The sequence below is a fragment of the Camarhynchus parvulus genome, chromosome 5 (assembly GCF_901933205.1).
Source record: "Camarhynchus parvulus chromosome 5, STF_HiC, whole genome shotgun sequence".
NCBI lineage: Eukaryota > Metazoa > Chordata > Aves > Passeriformes > Thraupidae > Camarhynchus > Camarhynchus parvulus.
The window spans coordinates 1,371,515-1,391,359 of NC_044575.1; the positions used below are offsets into that span (position 1 = coordinate 1,371,515).

A 19,845-nucleotide genomic window follows, 5' to 3' on the forward strand; every position below is an offset into this window, starting at 1 on the left:
CCGAGCATCCAACCAAGCAATATTTTTCCAGTGCAATTTCCCTGGGCTCCTCTAGCTCCCAGATAGAAATGTGCTTGCCATGTGTAACGCTGAGCATTTGAAATCTTTGATTTGTATTCAAAATATATTTTTAATACAAAGACTAATTTCCAGTTTGGCAAGAGGCACGATGAAAACGCTCTGCAAATGGCAGATGGCCTGCCATAGGCCATTTATTTTACTATTTTACCACCTCAGGCCTACGTAGGCTTCCATATGTTGGTTGGGTTGAGACATTCTGCAACCTTCATTCTAGTAACCGGATTCTAACCTTCATCTTCTTTAGCATTGGAAGGATAAAAAAAAAGCAAAAGGAAAAAATTAAAAGGAAAAAAAAAATATGATGAAGATGAAAAGGAAAAGCAGTGATTTCAAAACTGTCAGTAGAGATGGTAGAGCACTGTAACTGTGGTCACAGCCTGGTCCTCCCCGTGAGACCTAGTGGACCTCTCTCATGAGAACAAGGTTTCAGCAGCAAAAGCCAGCAAGGGTGAGCTTTGCTGGAACACATCTTTGCCGTGCTAGATGCGATGGAAGATGCTGCAAGAACTGCTCACACAACGTAGTGGTTACCAAGTTTGCAGCTGTTTCCTGAATTTCCTCTACAATTATATTTCAGTGTTGTTTTGCATAACAGTAAAACACAACACCTGCTTCAAACTGCGGTCCTGTTCCAAGCGCTGCAGTTCTTTTGAGATAGAAACTAGGAAGAGTGAGCAACAGCAGAGCAGTATAATTGCCCTGCACTGAGAAGTAAATACAAATGAAAACATCTTCCTGCCAGAGAAATGACTGTCATTAACAAGACAGGCCATCACAGCTCCCAGAAAAAAAAAAATACAGAGTTTTTCTTTTACACTGCAAGAACTTTGGAGCTTTCATATGTTAAGAAGTAGTGTGAAAATTACATGCATAATGTTATTTTTTTCTGCAATTAAAAGCAACAATATAAAACAATGCATTAAACCAACAACAAAAATATGCTTGGGCTTTCAAAAAAGCTAAATGACACTGTTTTCAACAACCCAGCATAAGAAAGGTCAGAACATTAAATTTCATATTATAGTTCACTCATGGAAGAAAAATCTAATTTGTTCATGAGAATGAATTATACATAAAGATAATAGGCATTTTTTACAATGTTTGTAACAGTCCATGTTACAGAAAGACATTACAACTAACTGGCATAAAACAAATGACAAGAGGACACTTAAAAAGCTGCATTAAATACTTTTAAGTTGACTCTCAGATTATAAGTGTATAAGCTGCAATTGCTTCCCATTGTTCTAATCTTTAATCTTAAAAATAAATCTGTACTTAAATTGAGACAAAGCTGAACAAAGCATCCTTTTAAAATGAAATTCAACAACAAATGCCAGACTGAGGGTAAAAAAAATTATAATTTGAAGCTGGCTTCTGTGTCAATTCTCTTAATTTCCATTTAATACTCCATAGAGTACTACAGCTCAACTATCACAAGTATCTAATTATTACCTTCTTTACTGTGAACGTCTCTGAAGAAAATAGAAGAAAGAAGCTGAACACTTCAAAACTTTAAAACAAACGTATCTTAGGCCCAAATTTTTAAAAAAAAGGAATTAAAAGAGACTTCTTCGAATCACTACCATTCTTCTTTCTCCAACTATGAGCACTACTTGGAGGTTACACACGGGAGATGAGTAAGAAAAAATAAAAGTTGGATTATCTTCCCATCTATCAAGGAAAAAGCAACGCGTAATATCTTCTGCGCCTTTCGAGGCAGTTTTAAGTAAGAATGCCTACATTAAAAACCCAAATGATGCCTTTTCAGCATGTTGCCTTTTCTCAGCTACAGGCTGTTATCCTTTCGCAGCGTGTATTTGTAGCAAGACAGGAGATGTGCCATTGTACACTCTGCCCAGCCTTACAGGTATAAACCGGCGCTTTTTCGGAACAGGGCTGGCCCAAACGTGGGCTCAGTTCATCGTAAACCCTGTCAAAAAACTGCCACGAAATCTGCCCAGCTAAGTCAATTTCAATGCAGCCTTACATCGCACAGAGAGCCACTCACACGAGCCCTGCCTGTGCACACGAAGGCACGCGAAAAAAACCATTTCCCCAGATAAAATATTTACGCCTTCCTCATCTGAATTTCAAAAATTCGCCTCTAGCTGGGCTCGGGCTGTAGCAGAAAACGCTGAAAGGCAGGAGCCGGGAAGGGTTAACCCCGTGTCAACACCTTCTGGTGCTCCGTGCGCTATCCCGGCGCTGTTCCACCGACACGGCACGCTGCACCCTCGGCCCCCGGAGCCCCCGGAGCGCTCCCGGCTCCCCGAGATGCTGCGCTGCAGTTTGCCCACAACTCCGCGCTCCCGCTGCCCACCGAGCCCTGCGGAGGCACCGCGGGGCCGGACCCCGGCTTTCCCCCGCTCCGTCCCGCCGGTACCTGGGCCCCCGGCCGCTCCCCACCTCCGGCTGCCGGGCCGCCCCGGCCGCGGCCCCGCGGGGCGCCGGGCTCGCCCCCCGGTGATTGATGGCTCCGGGTGGCCAATGGCTCCGGCGCGGCCCCGTCCCGGCGTGTGCCGCCGCAGCCCCCGCCCCGCGCCCCGCGCCCCGCCCCCGCCCCGCGGCACCGGGGGGCATCGCTGCCCCGGCTGCGCCCTACGTGCCGCGCCGCACAAAGTTCGCGTGGCCCCCGTCCCCGCGGTGCCACGCAGCCACAGGGCTGCGGGGGGAGGATGCTCGGCTCGGCTCGGCTCGGGGGAGGGATGCCATGAACTCCTCAGCAGCCGCGGGCGAGCGCGCCGGGGCCGGCCGGGGGGTGATGCCCGCCGCTTTTTACTGCGGCCGTGCCGAGCTCCGCACCGCGGCCCCAACCCCTCCGAAGGCTCCAAGTGTCTGAGGCCTCCGGGATCAGGGTTTCAGAGCGGCTTCTCTGCCGGCGAAAGGGCGAGGGGTAACTCCGCTGGGGAACGCCGAGCCAACCCGCCTTTCCCTCCTTACTTTTGCGGCGTGTCCCCCCCGCCTCCCTCGCCCCCATCCCCGGCTCCCTCCGCGCCCGCAGCCCCGTCCCCGCGCCCGCCGGCTGCCGCCCGCCCGCTGGCCCCAGCCAGCACAAAGCTCCCCGGCCTACCCTCCCGGCCCCCGCCGCCGCAACCCCCGCCCCGACCCCGCACGCCGGCCCCGCACGCCGCCGCCGCCCCCGGGCCGCCCCCGAGCCGCCGCCCCCGCGCCCGGCCGGGCAGCGGCGGAGGGCAGCGGGGGCACGGCCTGGGTAGCGGAGCAGGGCAGGGCAGCCTCGCTCAGCGCCGCCGACATCGCCGCCTGGGCTGCGGGGAAGCGCCGCTGCCGCCGCACCGACCCGACCCGACCCGACCCGGCGGGCTCGGGCGGTCACGGCGGGGGCGCGGGCGGCCGCGATCATCCCCAGCATTGTTCGCGGGAGGCTGGACCGGCGCCGCCGCCGGAGCTGCCGCCCGCCCCCCCCGCTGCCGCCCATGACACGGCACCTCTAACCCGCCGCTTTGTGCGCCGCTGCCCCCGCCGTGCCCCGCTGCTCCCGACACCGGCCCGGGGCCGCTCACCTTCCTTCGCTCCGCCGGCTGCCGCTGCGGGCGGGTCGGGGACGCCTTCAGCGCGGGCAGCGGGGCCGCTCCATGGGGCTGCGGGGGCGCGGCCGGGGCAGAGCCTGCGCCCGACCCCGCGGCGGCGCCCGGCGGCGGCAGCGGCGGCGGCCCTGGCTCGGCTCCGGCTCCGGGTCCGGCCGGGCTCCGGCTGCGGGAGCGGCAGCGGGGCGGCGGCGAGGGCGGGCGCGGTGCAGTGAGCGGGGCTGCCACTGGGGTCAGGGAGCAGGCACCAGGAAACACGGCGGCCACGGCGCTGCTCGCTCACACACACACACACACACACACACACAGACACACAGAGAGACACGCACGGCTCCTCCCGCTGCCTCGCACTTCGCCCCCCCGGGCAGGGAGGGAGCGAGCGAGCGAGCGCTGCTGCATTTCCCAAGTGCCGCACAAGGCTCCCCGCGCTGCGCCTCCCTGCCGGGGTCACAGAGCCGGAGCCCCCCGGGACCCCCGACCCGCCCGGACACGGCCGGCCCCGCAGCACGCATCGCCGAGCGGCTCCGTGCGCTGCCCACCCAGATGGCAAAATAAATAAATAATAACAATTAAAAACCCCCAAATCCTCCGAACGGGTTTTCGCATCTTCCGCCGCACCTTTCGTCAGCGGTTGTTGATGCGGTGCCCTGCTCCTTTGTAGGTAAGCTCACCTCAACGACCAGAAACACCAGGGTTCGCCTGTCAGGCCGAGCATTGTCTTAGGGTAACTGGGGTTTTCCTATGGAAAAATAAAATCAGGGATGTGGCTGTTGTCTTTTTTTTTTTTTTTTTTCCTTTTTTCCTCCCCTCTCCCACCCCCGCCAAAATCACAGCAATTGTGTCAACAGCCACAACAGTAACAAAGATTTGACGTGTTTGTTCTTTCACCTTCAAGACAGCAAATGGAAAGGGGAGACTTCCAAAAATATATTACAATGAGGAGAAAGACAGAAGGAAAGAAAGACAGAAGGAAAGAAAGACAGAAGGTAAGAAAGAGCAAGCCCAAATATTTTTGAATAGTTGAGCAGACAGAAAATAAATAGCAGGCCTCTAATAGTGAGTATAAGTGACCTATATATTTTAAATAAGTAATTTTGACTCTAGCCAACCTTCAGATATGCGTGGCAAGCAGGCAGGTTTTCCTTTGTTGCTGAAAGCCATGAGAAGGGTCTTCTGTATTGCCAGGCAGAAATCCACTGGGATGGACTGTCCTGTTTAGAAACATGGCAAACTAAGAAAAATCAGCCTGAAAAAGACTAAATGGCATAAGACCTTTTCCCCAAATTTACCCTTTCATTCTTTTTTTTTTTTTTTACAGCTGTCATTATAACTTTTGAAAGAAGTGAGCTCTGAGAACCACCACAGGAAAATTCCTGTTTCAGACAAAAAGGCCCACAGACGAGTTGTCCTCCTGACCAAATCAGAGCAACACTTCCAGGGAAACTTTTCCTGGGATGGAGTCTGCACAAGTATTTTTAGCTGGCTTCCTGTGACCCAGCTGTAAAACCAGCGATCCAGCATCCCACCCGTGTCCCTGCACTCTGGTGGGAACAGGGAAACTGATCCACTCAGCACCAGGAAAAACCTTCTGCTCTGGTGTGGGTCAGCCTCCTCGCCCAGGCCACTTCACAAATTCTCCTGCTGGGGCTGCACAGGGAGAGAGGTGAGCAGCTGAGGGCAGAAAGAGACCAGGAGAGCTCCCCTGGTCCCAGGAACACCAAGGGGGAGGTGACAGGGAGCAGGTTTGACCCTGAACCTGCTGCATCCCTTCTCCACACTCACAGCACCAGGGCTTCTCCTGTTCTGTCTTTACACATCTGGAGCCCCTGGCACTACAAAAAGAGCTCCTAGGACAGAGAAATAGGGAATAAACTGGGTAGGGGATTGGAATTAGGAAGCTCACAGACCTTGTGGGATTCTCCTCTAGCACAGAGACTGCCCTGGCACTGAGGTGAGCACTTCCCTGCCTCACTAGTCCTTACACACAGCAAGCCCTGTGGCCTAAAAGTTCCTGGTATTTGGGTTTTGCTTGTGTGAATCCAGACTGAGACCTGCTTCTAAGCTCACACCTTTTTCACAATAATACCTGCTCAGCAGCAGCAGCAAGATGTAACACAGTCATCAGGAGCGTTTTTGTTCATACACGACTTAACAAACTCTGAAACATTTTCTGCTAAGGGCACCCAGCAGAACTTTTCCCTTTTACAAACTGCTTGTTTTCAGCATGCTTTCCAAAGAGGTACTCACCTGAGAAGCATGCTGGCCCCAGAGTTGCTATAGGAAGGAAAAAATGTTTTACTTACGCTAAGTAAAGGGAAGGAGTAGTGTTTTTCTGGGTGAAGAGGTTTTCTGAGGGAAGCAGTAGAACCCTGCTGCCTTTCTTCACTAATTCACAAGAGCAGCATCAAAATGCAAGCACACAAAAATAAAGTATCTATATTGTGGCTGGAACATGTATTTGTTAACAAACACATGACAAGAGGATTTCAGAGGTAAATTCAGAAACCTAAAAAGTAAATGTGGTGTTTGAGTGTCACAGGAGTGATTTTTCTAGCTGGGTGAAATTCAAAACAGTGAACAAACAGCTTTTCTTTACCTTAATGCTGCCTATTAATGATAGTGAAAGGCATGTTATACATGGAACTTTAGTTCTGTTCAGAGCTGGCACTGGATGTTGTTTTTTTTCACGCGTACAAATCCAAAGCGATTATCATCAAATGCACAGATTGAGGAGATGCATGTTCAAAATTATAAAACACTATAGAATCCAGAAAAGCACACCCATTCTTCACAACCTATTATGTCATCTTTAATACATTTCACAGGTATCACTGCCTCCAGTCTCTGCCAAGCACAGTTCAGAGCTAACAGCTTATGAGACACACACAGGGTACTTCAGACACCCTCAACCACAGACACCTACCTATTTTTGCTCTTTACTTCAGGAAAAAAATTTCCCAAGTATCTGTGAAACACTACAAGAAAGTATAACTTCAAGCCCAGCTCTAAGCACTCATTCCTTAAATAATCAGATTTTTTGAGAGATCTTTTGCAAAGAGAGAAATTCAAACCAAACCAAACCAAAAAAAAAAACCTTTTCAAACACATGCAAACCACAGAAAAAAATGAAGAAAAAAAATTCAGATTTTGAAAAGGCTCCTACCAAAAGGGCAGAAGGGGTTTTGAGGCAGAACCACAGCAGTGTCATGAATTCTTGTGCTGGCACAAAGCAGCGCAGGACCAAGGCTGGCACAGCGTGTGCTGCACCTCCTGAAAGAGCCAGGCCAGGGTTTCACACTATTTTTCCTTTAGGCACAGTACCAGAGGGGTTTGGGTTGTTCGTTTCAATTTCCTGGACTTTTTTTAGCCATTTTAAGACCAGAGCACCAAGGGTGCTCATTTGCACTCACAGACAATTCAGTTTCAGCCTGCAGAGACTGGGACACTGGTTCAGTACCAGACAATGCATATTTTAATTTCCTAAGATATTTTCATTTCCCTGACATTTTAAGAAAGTACATTTTGGTCCAGTGGATGGCCACTGGTAGCAATCTTCACCAAAATCACTGGATTTACCATATGTCAGCACAGACCAGTGCAATTCTACCAAAAACTGTATCTTAACAGGCTCATTCCCCCCATTCAAGCAGAAATTCTTCCCTAACTGTGGAACAGAAGACAACAGAAGAAAACTGCATTAGTTTGGGCTTCATGCCCCGCTGAGCCCCATAAGGTTCCAAATTTGCCGAATACGTTTGGGCAGATTCTCCCTTGCTCTGTTCTTTCACTTGCAGGCCATAAGTCACAGGGCATTGGGTGTGCAGGCTGGCCAACAATGTGAGAACAACAGAAAAACAGAGCATTACTTACAAACAACAAACAAACAGGAAAAAAAAAATTCCAAAATAACAGGATTCCAATTTTGCAAGTTGAGTTTTTTAGCTCTTAGGGCTTCTTAACAAAACTGCAGGCTGGAACTAGCAGCTAATTGAATCCTAAGAGCTGAGAAACCCCCCCGAACCTCATGGCTTTGGACTTTCACAGCCTGTTCCATTATAAATTTTATCTGACTTTTCCCCCGCACAAACAGGCCTATAAACTGTTCAATACTCCAGCAAACACCTCAGGAAGAACCCACAGCCTTTCCATAGAAACACGCCAGCTTTGGGAGGAAAATGACAATTGCCAAAAGGAACTGAAATTGGAGCCTTCTGTCAGAACCTGCAGATACAGAAGAGCATGTCATTATTCTGCTGATAGAGCATCAGGGAAGATTACTGAAGGAAATATCACCAGCTGCCCTCTGGACAGTCTTTTTCCATTTGATGGGCCAGAACTTTGTCACAGGATAATGCTTCTCTGCTGCCTTGCCCCTATAAATGCAATAAAATTAAATATTTGATTGGTATTTTCCTACTTACCCTCTGTAAAAATAAAGTGATGCAAAAAAACCCAGCTGGAGGAGACGTGTCTGTCCTTCTAAGAACTCCCAGTGTAACTGATAGTCGTGGTACCTGGAAAAGAAATAAAAATATTCATATTATTAATATTATATATTATATAATACCAATATTATTAATGTTATATATTAGTATATATTATATAATATTAATAATATAAAGTATAATATATTTTATATATTACATATATTTATTATGTACATAATATATTTTATATAATATAATATAGAATATATTTCATATATTATATATTTATTATATGCATAATACATATAATATAATATAATATAATATAATATAATATAATATAATATAATATAATATAATATAATATAATATAATATAATATAATATAATATAATATAATATAATATAATATATATTTTCTATATATTCATATATAATATATAATATATTTTATATATAATATATAATATATAATATATATTATATTTATAATATAATAATATTATATATTATAAATATTAATAATTTTTTCCCCCTGAACATTCTTTTTTTCAGAATTAAGAAGGATCCATGGGTGATTTATTTCTTCACAACAGAGAAGGCAGTGACTCCAGTTGTGTATGTACAGAACGATGCAAGTGTTGTTTGATGGAGAGCAGTTCCTGCACAGGCATCACTGCAGGAACTCCCAGGTGCTGGAGGCTCAGGGCACACTTCAGGGAAAGGTTTTGGGGGTCACACTCTGGTCAGGGAGCTGTGGCAGGGAATACACACCAGTGGGTGTTTTAACATCCTATTTATTGCATTGCAATTTGCCTGTTTAGAAGGTGGATGCCTTTTATCCCCAAGCGATGGTTTTATCATTTAATTAGCTTATTATTTGACTCAATTATTCACTGAGTCAAAGCCATGGCGTGGGAAAACCTTCAGTTTAACTCACCTGTGCAGCTCAGGCACTCAAAGCCAATTTTGTACCAAAATCTGATGGTGTGTCAGAAAACAGGCATTGCTACTACAGAAGAGTGTCTTACACACCTCTCCTCTCCTTGACCTTTAACTTATTTAACTCCCTGACCTGTTCATCACAGAGATTATCTCAGCTGTGGCAAACCCTGCTCACACACTGCTTCTGCTCCTGGGCTAACATGAACTGTGTCCCCATGGCTCTGAGGAGTCACACTGATGGCAGATGCCCTCCTGTCCACACTCTAACTCTACCCCTGTCCCTCTGACTGTAGACAGAAAATTCTGTCAAGGGGTTTTCCTTTGCATGTTTCAAATGCCAGGTTCCACAAACCAAAATTCCTGCAGATAGAAAAAAAAAATCTTCTCACTATTCCTGAGAGAATATTGCTATTCTCTCCTATTGCATGGAAAGTTATGTATGAAATTCTCCAAATCAGTCAAAATGCCACATGGAAGGCAAATTGCAGACCTGAAATTGATCTTATTTCTCAGTGCAAGAAAAGCATTTTACATGGTATTGCAGAGGAGAGAGTATTACTCCTGTGCCATCTTCAAGACATATTTTTTTTGAAGGCTACAGATTTGCTGGCAAATTAATCTGATGATGATGATGACTATTGTCAACGGCTACTCAGAGTTAACCTCTTTACATCTAAACAAATAGAGCTTCACTTCATGCCTTGCATAATTAACTTTATGTTTTTGACAGACATGAAGAACCAGCAAATCTACAGCTAGTTCTGGTTCATCCAGATTCCCTCTGGATCAGAACTGTGGTGCCCTGACAAAAAATTGTAGGATGACCATAACAGAAAGCCTTTAAAGGTTTCACGTGTTCCTACATGGACATCTTTTCCAATCTGAGCTCCCTAAATGAAGGAAAAGACTTTCTCAGGAGCCTTTTCACTTTAAATGTCCTGGTGACACTGCTGATCTGAAGGTACACATAAACCTAAGAGCCTGAAGCCAAAATCTTTACCGTGTGCTACTTATCATCATTATCAGACTCTGCTGTACAGAAAATACAGCTCATGTTGCTTAGGAATCCTCCCATTCTGTGGGGAAAGAGCAAACCTTAAATCCACAGGCAGTGCTCTAATGTAAGCCAGCTTTTTGGGAAGGAATGGTGAAGGCCCTACGGTATCAGCTCTGGTCAGTGCTCATTTTTATCCCTTGATTTGGCATTAAAAAAAAAAATCAATATTCCTTACCAGTTATTGTCTGGATTTTGAAGGCATCCAGGCTGAAAACACTTGCTAAGAACTGAGGGATGTTACACTCTTTGTTTCAGGCACCCTCGGAACAGAAATCCTGTATTCCAGTTATTGTCTGGAATTTGAGTTCAGTGTTGGCAAACCGGGCCCTGCATGTCTTTGAGGCATATGGAAATTGATGGTGAAAGTGTCTAGTATGACTACAAGTATAATTTGATGGAAACTGGAGCAGTGAACTGTGAGAAACTGCTAAATCAGTGTCATCAAACTCTGCTTGAAAAATAATGAACCAGAAATACCACCAGGACACAAGCAACGCCGTGCAAAGGCTGTGAAACCAGAGAGCAGATACAAAAAAATTAGGGAAACCCACAAGAAATTATGTTAATTGTTATTTTTGAAACAAATATACAGTACAACTTCGATGGAGACAGTGACATCACGTCTCCTCCAAATTGTTCAAGCCCAAAACCTCGTCAGGAGCTGCTCCAATGGAATATCATGTTCAGCCCTGGCACTCTCTCCTGCCTACCCAGAGCCATGTGCAGAATAAGAACAGCACCGTGGCCAACCCTAGTTAGAGCTCAAGTCCCTGGGGGCAACAGGAAAACACCAAAATAGAAAACATGTTACAGTTTTAAAGCAATAATATTACTGAGGGGAATAAAATAAATATGACCTCAGAAGTAAGATGACATTTATTGCCTAAAAGTTAACAATTCCTGAAGCTGTAAAAGTATAAATAAGACCTGATGATGGCAGTGAAAAGATCCTGATATTGCTTTATTCATACATTTTGAATGAAAACAAAACAAACTTACATAGAGATCTGAGAGCAAGAGGACAAAGAAAGAAGATATTGTAAATTTTGTATATTAGATGTATGTTTTGTTTACTGATGTTTACCTACATCAGTAAACACACACTTATATTACTGGGGAAAAAAAATGAATTATTCTATTTAGTTCTACCCATGTTTTGAGACAGAAAAATGTGTATGTATGCCCAAGAAAGGGATATAAGCGTGCACATTTGTAGACTTGCCAGAAAATTTGTACAAAAAGATCACAGGGAGACAGAGACAGCTGGAAAAATTGGAGCAGGGGCTCTGATTTTTATGCCAGTGTTACACCTAATGCAAAGGGAACGCAGATGATGGACTGCAAGCTATATGTTATTCCTCCTGACACATCTCAGTGTGCTTGCAGAGCTGAGCAAAGACTGGCAAGTAACAAAAAAAAAACCCCAACAACCAAACACAAAAATCCTCAAAACCCCACACAAATAAACAACAAAACACAGAAATTATAGAAACAGTGTTACTACTCAATTAAAATATGTATCCCTCATTACAGTCATCAACATTTTCATGTGCAAAAGACAATATCAGCATCAAGCAGTGGAAACCAAGCAGGAACTTCTAAAATTTGAAAATTTAACTAAACTGTACCTTCAACCCCACCATGACACAGGGATGGCAGAAACCATGAAATGGGAAATGAGCAGACACAAACATCTCTTGCATGTCCTGTGCCATGTTTTGAAAGAATTGTATTGAGACGTTTCTGCATATGGATTTATGCCTATTAATTACCAATAAGCCTAATTAGAAGGCTGATATCTAATAATATCTAATATCTAGAAGATATTATCTAGAAGATTCCTTTCTACTGGGGAATATACAGATAGCAGGAAAATGCTAAGTGGAATCCTGAGAGGACTTTCTGGAAATACATTCAGGTTTCTAAGCTAATCTAGGTGCGGGTCCTGATCTCTTTCCCCATGAGGTGACCTCAAAACCTTTGTGTTAAAAAGTCATTTTCTCTGCCAGCTAACCCAGACCATGCAGGTGAGGAATTTTTCAGTGTTTCTTTGCCCCCTCAGACCCACTGAACAGAATTCCATCTTTTGTGACTTGTGTGATCCATCCCAAACTGGGACCACGCTCAGAAAATTGCCTTCTCGGAGAAAACCAGTTCACAGAATCAGCTCCAAGTCTCAGTTAGAATTTAACCAGGGTACCCTGGTGTGCCCCCAGGGAGGGTTCCTGTGGATTCCTGCTGTGCATTCAGACCTGCACAGCCTTGGGCAGGGGCTCTGTCTGTGCCACCCCCCTTGTCACAGCGACCCACCCACTGGCATGTCCCACCTCGGGCTGGGAGAAGGCAAAAGGAAAACATTAAAACCACAAATATGGCAATGCAAAAGACAAAGGAAAAAGTAGGGGGGTTCAGTTCCAGCTTTCCACAAGCCCATATCCAGTGCAGGGCCAAACCTACAAAACACTCCAGCTCTTAAAACAAATCCAGCCACAAAACTTCTCCAGATCAGCTTGTGGCTCTACCCACCAGCAGGACAAGCTAATCACCTGACAGTGACTTTTTCCCATTTAGAACAAACTGCTAGCCTAAGAAGGACAAATCTAGAATAAAATGTATACTTAAGCTTCTGTCCAAGCTTCAGGCTGAGTGGCTGTACTTGATGTTGAGCAGACAATACAGGATCATATTCATGCCACTGAAATCCCTGGCTTCACTTCTAGTTAAATTGATAAAATTGAAAAGAGCACACATTCTGCCCTGCCTTGAGATCAAGCTCCTATTTTTGAGATTAGACATTAGCTGTGGATGTAAAAAACTTTAAGTATATGTGATTTTTTTAGCCAGCTGTTTCATATGCAAAACCCATGAAACCATAGTATTTTATTCACTGTTGTTGGCTTCCTTCTACTCTTTCAAGTTTGGCCTGTCATAAAGCCCTCTGTGTAAGCTTAGGAAGAAAATTTCCCCCATATGGGAGTTCTACAAAGGGAAAATTACTCCTCCATATCTGGGGGTCTCTATGAAAACGGAGAGTGTGAGCCAATGAACAGCAAGGGAAGAGATCACTGCTGTCAGCCCCTGCTTTGATTCCTCCAGCCCAGAATCCACCTGCACACCCTCCTGGTACTTTGAAGCATTCCCTTATTTTCTGATGGATTTTCATTAGAGCGCTCTTTTCCACCTATTTGTCGGGTCTGAACGTTCAATACTGCCAAATTAACACAGCAAAAAATCAATGATTAAAGCCCACCAGCCACCAGATTGCCATAGTCTGCAAGCTGCTTCATTTCCATTTCTTCAAATACTTTGTTCTGGTTACACTGTTGTAAGAGTCCCTGTGCTCCAATTCTATATTTATGGCAGAAAGTGTGCAGGAACTCAGAGAAAAATCCTGTGGCATTGCCTCTGGGTGAGCTCTGGTCTCCCAGACACGAGTGTGACCCCAGCTCTGCACCCACAGGGAGCTCCTCCAACACCTGATATCCATCCTTCAATTCCAGGCCTCAGAGCCCCTGACAGAAGATAACTTGAAAGTTTTGGGGCTCTGGGCCCTTGCACGTGTTGTAATCAAAAATTTATTTCTTTGTGTGAGTCACAGGAAAAAGAGCCAGGCTGTCAGGATTTTAGAAGCCTGGGTTTAAAAATAGAAACAAGAGGAAAATATGCTCCTGAACTGTCCAAGAACTGATCTGACTGCCACTGTCTTAAAGTACCTCTGGCCATAGCAGTGCTGGTTTATTGCCATTGTTTTGTGCTTCCCTGAGAGGAGTGATAGGATGAGAGTCATCAGATGGGATATTTTATCTGACTTATCCGTTTGGAAAGACAAACTGTGGCTCCAGAACCAGAGGAGCTGGGAGGGCTCCAAAGCTGCTGTTGAGTAGGTACACTCTCAATAAACTGAAATTTCTCTTTAAACACAAGGCTTAAACCCAGGCTTCTTGCAGAGCCCAAGGCTCCTTCCAGGCCCAGCACAGCACACTTGGTCAGTTCTCAGTGGGGCTGCAGCAGGGCTTTGAGAAAAATTGATTGGATTCCTGCCTGGTGCCTGAAGAGCATCCCTCCCTCCCAGCACCAGCAGCATCGCCCTGCAAAGCAGAGCTCAGGGCTGGATTTCTTTCTTCCCACCAAATCCCACTCTTTTTAGAGACAGTTTGGGATTTTCAAGGAATGCAGAATTTCCTTTCAGACTCTAAATAAATATTTAGAAGTCAAACTTGCTGCCATGAAAGAGATATGAGTTCTGCTGTGAGTCTAAACAGAAGTGAGAGGAAGTTGCAGACTTACAAACCTGCACCTATCAGACATCTTTCCTTTTTTAGGCTTGGATTTTGAGCCCAAGAAAGCCCCTTCAGAAGCAAACCCAAATGTAATGTACTTGGAATTCTCCCTAACAATGACAAGAGCAGAGGTGTCACTGTTGTCACTCTATAGCAGCACAGGGTGTTGATGATGGTGTCATCCAAGCTGCACAAACCTGCACAGATTCTCTTTTAAAACAGTAGCTGGTGCTAAATCCAAAGTTCCTGGCTGTGAGCTGGAGGCAGACTCCACCAGCACTCAGTGATTTATGCTGCCTGCTCCAGAAGCCATGCAGCTTCAGGAATTTATTTATTTTTTCTTTCAAGCTCACACAGCAGCTTGCAAGTCTCATCCAAGAGATACCAAGGGAATCCCAGCCAGCAGCTTATCCCTACACACCCTCCTCTAGCACAGCCAGGATTTGCATTTCCTATTCCAAGACAATTGTGGAGTAATGGACCTAACATATTTTATTAACCAAAGTCTCCACGTCCAATAATCCACTTGTCACTGTTCTTAATTTTGTCTCTCACAGCATTTATTTGGTACAGAAGGATGATACATGCCTTATTTTAAATAGCTACACTGAAAATGAATATTAGAATATCCTGCATTGTATTTTACCTGTCAGAGGTCATCAGGAGCTATATTTCAAGAAAACTGAAGGCATTAGATGTAGTTTGCCCAGTAGATTAATACTGAGCTGTGAACTTTCATCCTCTGCAGCAAGATTTCCATCCAACTGACACAGAACTGACATGCAGTAACACTTACAACCAGGGGGATCCAATTTAGACAGAGTTCAAATGGTTTCAAGCTACTCATAGGTCACAGAGGTAAAGTATGCATAAGAGAGCTGGCTTTAATCAGGAGGTTTTCAGTAATGTCACACCAGAAGTGATGGGCTACATTGAAAATGAGCTGAATGTCAGGCTGAAGAGTTAAATTACCAAATCTATTTAAATGTTCCAAATATATTCTTTAAGACATTTTCTCCGGCCCAAACACTTGGTGGGTTTTTTCCCAGAACAATACAAAAAGCCATGGCCTTTTACATGACAAAACCTTTCCTATGTGGCATCATATCTGTGATGTCTGTCTTGAGAGGCTTTTGGGGAAGAGATGTGACCCAAACCTAAAACAAAACAGCTTCATTGTGGGTGACAGCTCAGAAATAATTCAAAAAAAGACTCCACATTTTCTCCATAACGGCGTGTTAGAACACAGGAAAATTGAGAGGGACAGGCCAGGATTACAGCGAGAGAGAGGATTTAGGAAACTACAATTTTAATGCAGTTATCAAATGCTGACCTACTTGTGGAACAGGCAGGTGGAATCTCTGTTAAACTTTTCATACCAAAGAACAATGTGAAAATGAGGGAACTCATTGAAAGACATGTCACTGAAAGACCATGTGCTATTCTCTTGGGGCTTTTAAAGGATTACATTCCCACCCAGAAACCCCTGAATCTGTCAGGTGTCCTTATTTCAAGCTTCCCTGATCAGTTTGAGTGCATCCAAACCGGCCCTGTGCCCTCCTTTCCAGGCAGATGGGCTGTGAGCTTTGTCCCCATGCCACCAGGTACAACGGGGAGTAAAGTGGGAGTTGGTAATGCAGCTTGGGAATTGTGCCCCACCTGCTCTGCACTCTGCTGGAGAGCGGCATCCCAAACACAACAGCAGTTCCTGCACAAAGCACCTCTTCATTCCACCCCACAGCCACCTGGAACCCTGGGCAGAGCTCAACAAACCCATTCTCGAGGGCATCTCTCAGCTCATCTCCAAGGGAGCCAGCACTTCTGTGAAGGCTGACCTACAACTGCAGGAGGAACTGCCTTAGGAAAAGAAAAGGAGCGTCTCAAATCTTCCCCACCACCTGCAACTTGCTTTAAATTTAAAATGATAAACGAATCCACACCTTCATTGAACACAAACAAAACCCCAAATAAAGCATTAAGAGAAGGAAAAACAAACCCCAAACACCCACTGCCCGCCAGAAACCAGCCTACAGAGCAGATTACCCCATCTTAAAAAATAAAACACCTCCAGCTGCTACTGAAGAGATGTTAGAACCTGAACACGAGAGTTTCTTGCCCTTCTGCAGGGCTTTCTTGAGTGCTTTTTAAGGAGCCAAGCACAGCACAGCACACAGCAGTAATTTTGCTGCAGAAATAAAGATGGCAGAATAGAAACAACCATGCCTCAACATGTCATCCACACCAAGCCCTGCTCACAGCCTTCTCCCTCACTCTGCTTTTCTGACATTGTCTTCCCAGGCTCTACTCCCTCAAATGAATCACCCAGTTACGGCATGTCAGCTGAAAAGTCCTCATGAGAATAATGTTTTCCTCATTGAATTAAAGAAATTACACAACACCCATTAAACTGGATAGTGATGCTACAGGACATGAGATATTTCATGCTTTGCAAATCATTGGCATCAAAATCTCTCCCTAAAAACAGTGACAATTGCAGACACACAGTGAGGCCAGCCCCACTGTGTGTCTGCACACCACCTTAGAGAAAAAGCAGCAGAGGGTGTTTATTGTGGCCCTAAATGTGATTTATCTGCGGCCTCCTCAGCATTCATGTCTCTAAAGCCTCCAAAGCATCAAGCTATCCCACAAGACACATATCCAAAAATATCCTTAACAGCCTCCATTTCCACAACAGAATGTGTGGATTGGAACATTCTGCTCAGCTGGCTCAAAGGGATCAGAAAGTTGATTTGGAGCTCCTGGGGAGGGGAAAAAAAAGCACTTGGGAAAGGAGCTACAAGGGTTAAGTTGTGTGCAACCTCAAAAAACCACATTCGTGTTCTTTTGCAATAAAACACCAAACTTAATGACCATCAAATAATAGTTGCATGATCTGAGATTTGGAAAAGCTGGACACATTCAATTGCTCTCTCTGATGAAGCCTGTACTTATTTGGCATTACCAGAGATATCTCAATCCCTAAATAATTAACCTACAACCAATATGTATGAAATTGCCTCACTAAGCTCACTAGCCAGCACTGTTTGCTGTTAAATTAACAGAATAAATAATTTACACCAAAAAAAAAAAATTGTGCACAGGGTAGCGCCAATAAACCTGGAGAAACTCGTTCATTATTTGCAAGAAAATTGGATGAAAGCACAATTCCCCAAGTCCAAGGCATTCTGCAGAATAAAAGGTGAATTAGTATTATTGCAGCATGTAGGGAACAAATGAAGGCTCCTGACTGCTCTCCTCAGGCTGTGCTGTGCTCATCAGCCTTCCCTCCACAGCTGTGCAGAGATATTTGCAGTGCACTGGACATATGAGAACACAGGAGACTCAAAGCTGGCATGCAAAATATATTTTTGTGGGGGAAAAAAATAAAAATATTGTAGTTTTATCATCGCTCGCTTCTGAGTAAGCAAGGACCTAAAAAAGTGGTATTTAGATGGTATATAAAATATATTTATTACAGATATTATAAATATAATATATATTATAGTATATCTTACGCCTATTTGAGAACACAGGAGACTCAAAGTTTGCATGCAAAGTATATTTTTGTGGGAAAAAAATCATAAAAAAATTGTAGTTTTATCATCGCTCGCTTCTGAGTAAGCAAGGACCTAAAAAATTAGTATTTATATAGAATATAGAAATATATTTATTATATGTATTTTATTATAAATATAATATATATTATAATATACGTAATGCATATTTTATATATATAATATAAACTATATTATAAACATATATATTTATACTATAGTATAGTATACATACATTATACATTTTATATATATTTATAATACAGTATATATAAATACATTATATATTATATATTTTATATATTGTAATAAGTATAGTATCTATAAATACTATATATAATACTATAAATAATATATAATTTTAAAATATTACAATATTTATATAAAATATATTTAATATATTAAAATTATATATTATAGTATATATAAATATATTTTATGTATCTATGATATATATGTATATATTTATTATATATACTATAGTATAGAAATATATATTTACTATATATAGTAAATATAAAATATATAATATAAAAATAAATAAGATTCATAATTTATTTATTTATATAGTTTATAAATATAAAATATATATATAATATTTGTAAGGGTTTATATAAATATGTAGTGTTTAACACTGAAATGACAGTCGTGTGTCATTTGGAAAACCCACAAATCATTTTTTCCAGCGGCAAAAGTCACTGTTGCTCACTCCAAATGCTCAAGAAAAGTGCTCTGTAAATTCGTAATTTGCAGGATCTTTATCATTTTTAAGGTCACTACAAAATGAAGTGCTGATAAAAGTTATGTCTTGGAAAAGCCCATCTCTGCGCGGTTCCTCCTACGGACCCTGCTGCAGCACATAATGAATCAGTCAGCATCTCTCCACTAATGTCCCTGGGAGCTGGGGCAGGCCCTGCTGGCTAAGAAAAACAATCCTGACTCTCTGCTGAAACTCCAAGAACAGTTTAAGAACAGCTATTCAAAAGGCACATTCAGAATTCACAGCTAAGAACTGACATTCAGCAATAAATCAGTGAAACTCGGGGAGAAGGGTTTGGCGCAGAAACTGGTGCTGAGGCCAAAACCAAGCTCGTGGCTGCTGTGGGCCCATCTCCCGTGAGCTTCTGGAGAGCTGCAAGCTCCTGTGCTCAAACTGTCTGTGATACACTCGTATAAATATGCTCAAATTGTCAACATATATGCTCCAATTGAAGGAATGGCTTTTCCTGTCCAGTGGGACAGCAGGAAGAGGCTTCCCCTGCCCACTGTGGCTTTTGCACAGCTTCCCTCTCGGGGCTGTAGCTGCTCAGAGTGACCCTGAGATGTGTCAGAAAGTCTCTTGTCCCAGGCAGGCAGTTGAAGAAGGAGTCAGAGCTCTTCAATTCTCATTCTCAAGGTTGTTTATTGTACCTTATCTATAAAATTCTTTCTCCTGTCCAGCCGAGGTCCATTCAGCAGGACAGTCAGAGGCCTTTGCCCCCCCCCAGGGCAGTTTCTTTTTGTACTAAAAACTACGTGTGCATTATTTACAATAACTTCCCAATACCTATCACCTATGTTAGAAGTGAGACCAAACAACGAAAGTCCACCATACAGCAGAAGATGAAAGAAGGAGAAAAGGAAACAAGAAGGAAAAAAAAAAGGGTTTTGCCAACCTGAGCCGGGGACCCTCCAGGGCACCAGAGGAACCCTGGGTTCACAAATACCACCACCTATGTTAGACAGTGAGCTTCTACCTTAAACTAATCTAAAAGTGCCAACATCACAGCAGAAGATGGAGGCCAAGAAGAAGAAGGAGAAAGGCTGGACACACCCAGATTCCTCCATCTTGCCCCCTGAACCCCCATTCTAAAAACCCCCAAAAATCTATTTCTCACCCTGTGACAAACTAACTATTATTCTACTTATACTTTTGTGGCTTGCAGATCCTCATGTAAGGTTGGTAATTTTTTCCAT

The 19,845-nt window shown here is 44.0% G+C and overlaps 2 protein-coding genes across 7 annotated transcripts in view; both read right to left on the bottom strand.

The window, feature by feature from the left end:
• The window catches only part of MPPED2 (metallophosphoesterase domain containing 2), a 121,965-nt gene extending 117,697 nt beyond the window's left edge, over nt 1-4,268 (bottom strand). The window contains exons 1-2 of one of the 6 annotated variants that reach the window (XM_030950565.1): nt 2,465-2,498; nt 1,534-1,553 (exon numbers count right to left, since the gene is read on the bottom strand). The gene's annotated coding sequence lies outside the window, so the exon portion shown is untranslated. Of the gene's footprint in view, nt 1-1,533; nt 2,435-2,464; nt 2,515-2,683; nt 3,032-3,602; nt 3,724-4,244 lie in introns of those variants that run through there. The other 5 variants (XM_030950566.1, XM_030950561.1, XM_030950567.1 and 2 more) reach the window with 5 other exon arrangements.
• On the bottom strand, nt 3,321-4,138 carry LOC115903946 (translation initiation factor IF-2-like). The gene is made up of 2 exons (XM_030948900.1): nt 4,042-4,138; nt 3,321-3,904 (listed from the first exon to the last, which is right to left on the bottom strand). Exons 1-2 carry the CDS (start codon nt 4,136-4,138, stop codon nt 3,321-3,323), a joined length of 681 nt encoding a protein of 226 aa, XP_030804760.1.
• Nucleotides 4,269-19,845: the final 15,577 nt, after the last annotated feature.

Bases quoted from the DNA above. Each gene is read 5' to 3' on its own strand.
- LOC115903946 (XM_030948900.1), bottom strand. From the start codon at position 4,138: ATGCGTGCTGCGGGGCCGGCCGTGTCCGGGCGGGTCGGGGGTCCCGGG. The intron at 3,905-4,041 runs GTGCGGCACTTG...TGTGTGTGTGAG, and splicing joins GGCGCAGCGCGGGGAGCCTT to CGAGCAGCGCCGTGGCCGCC.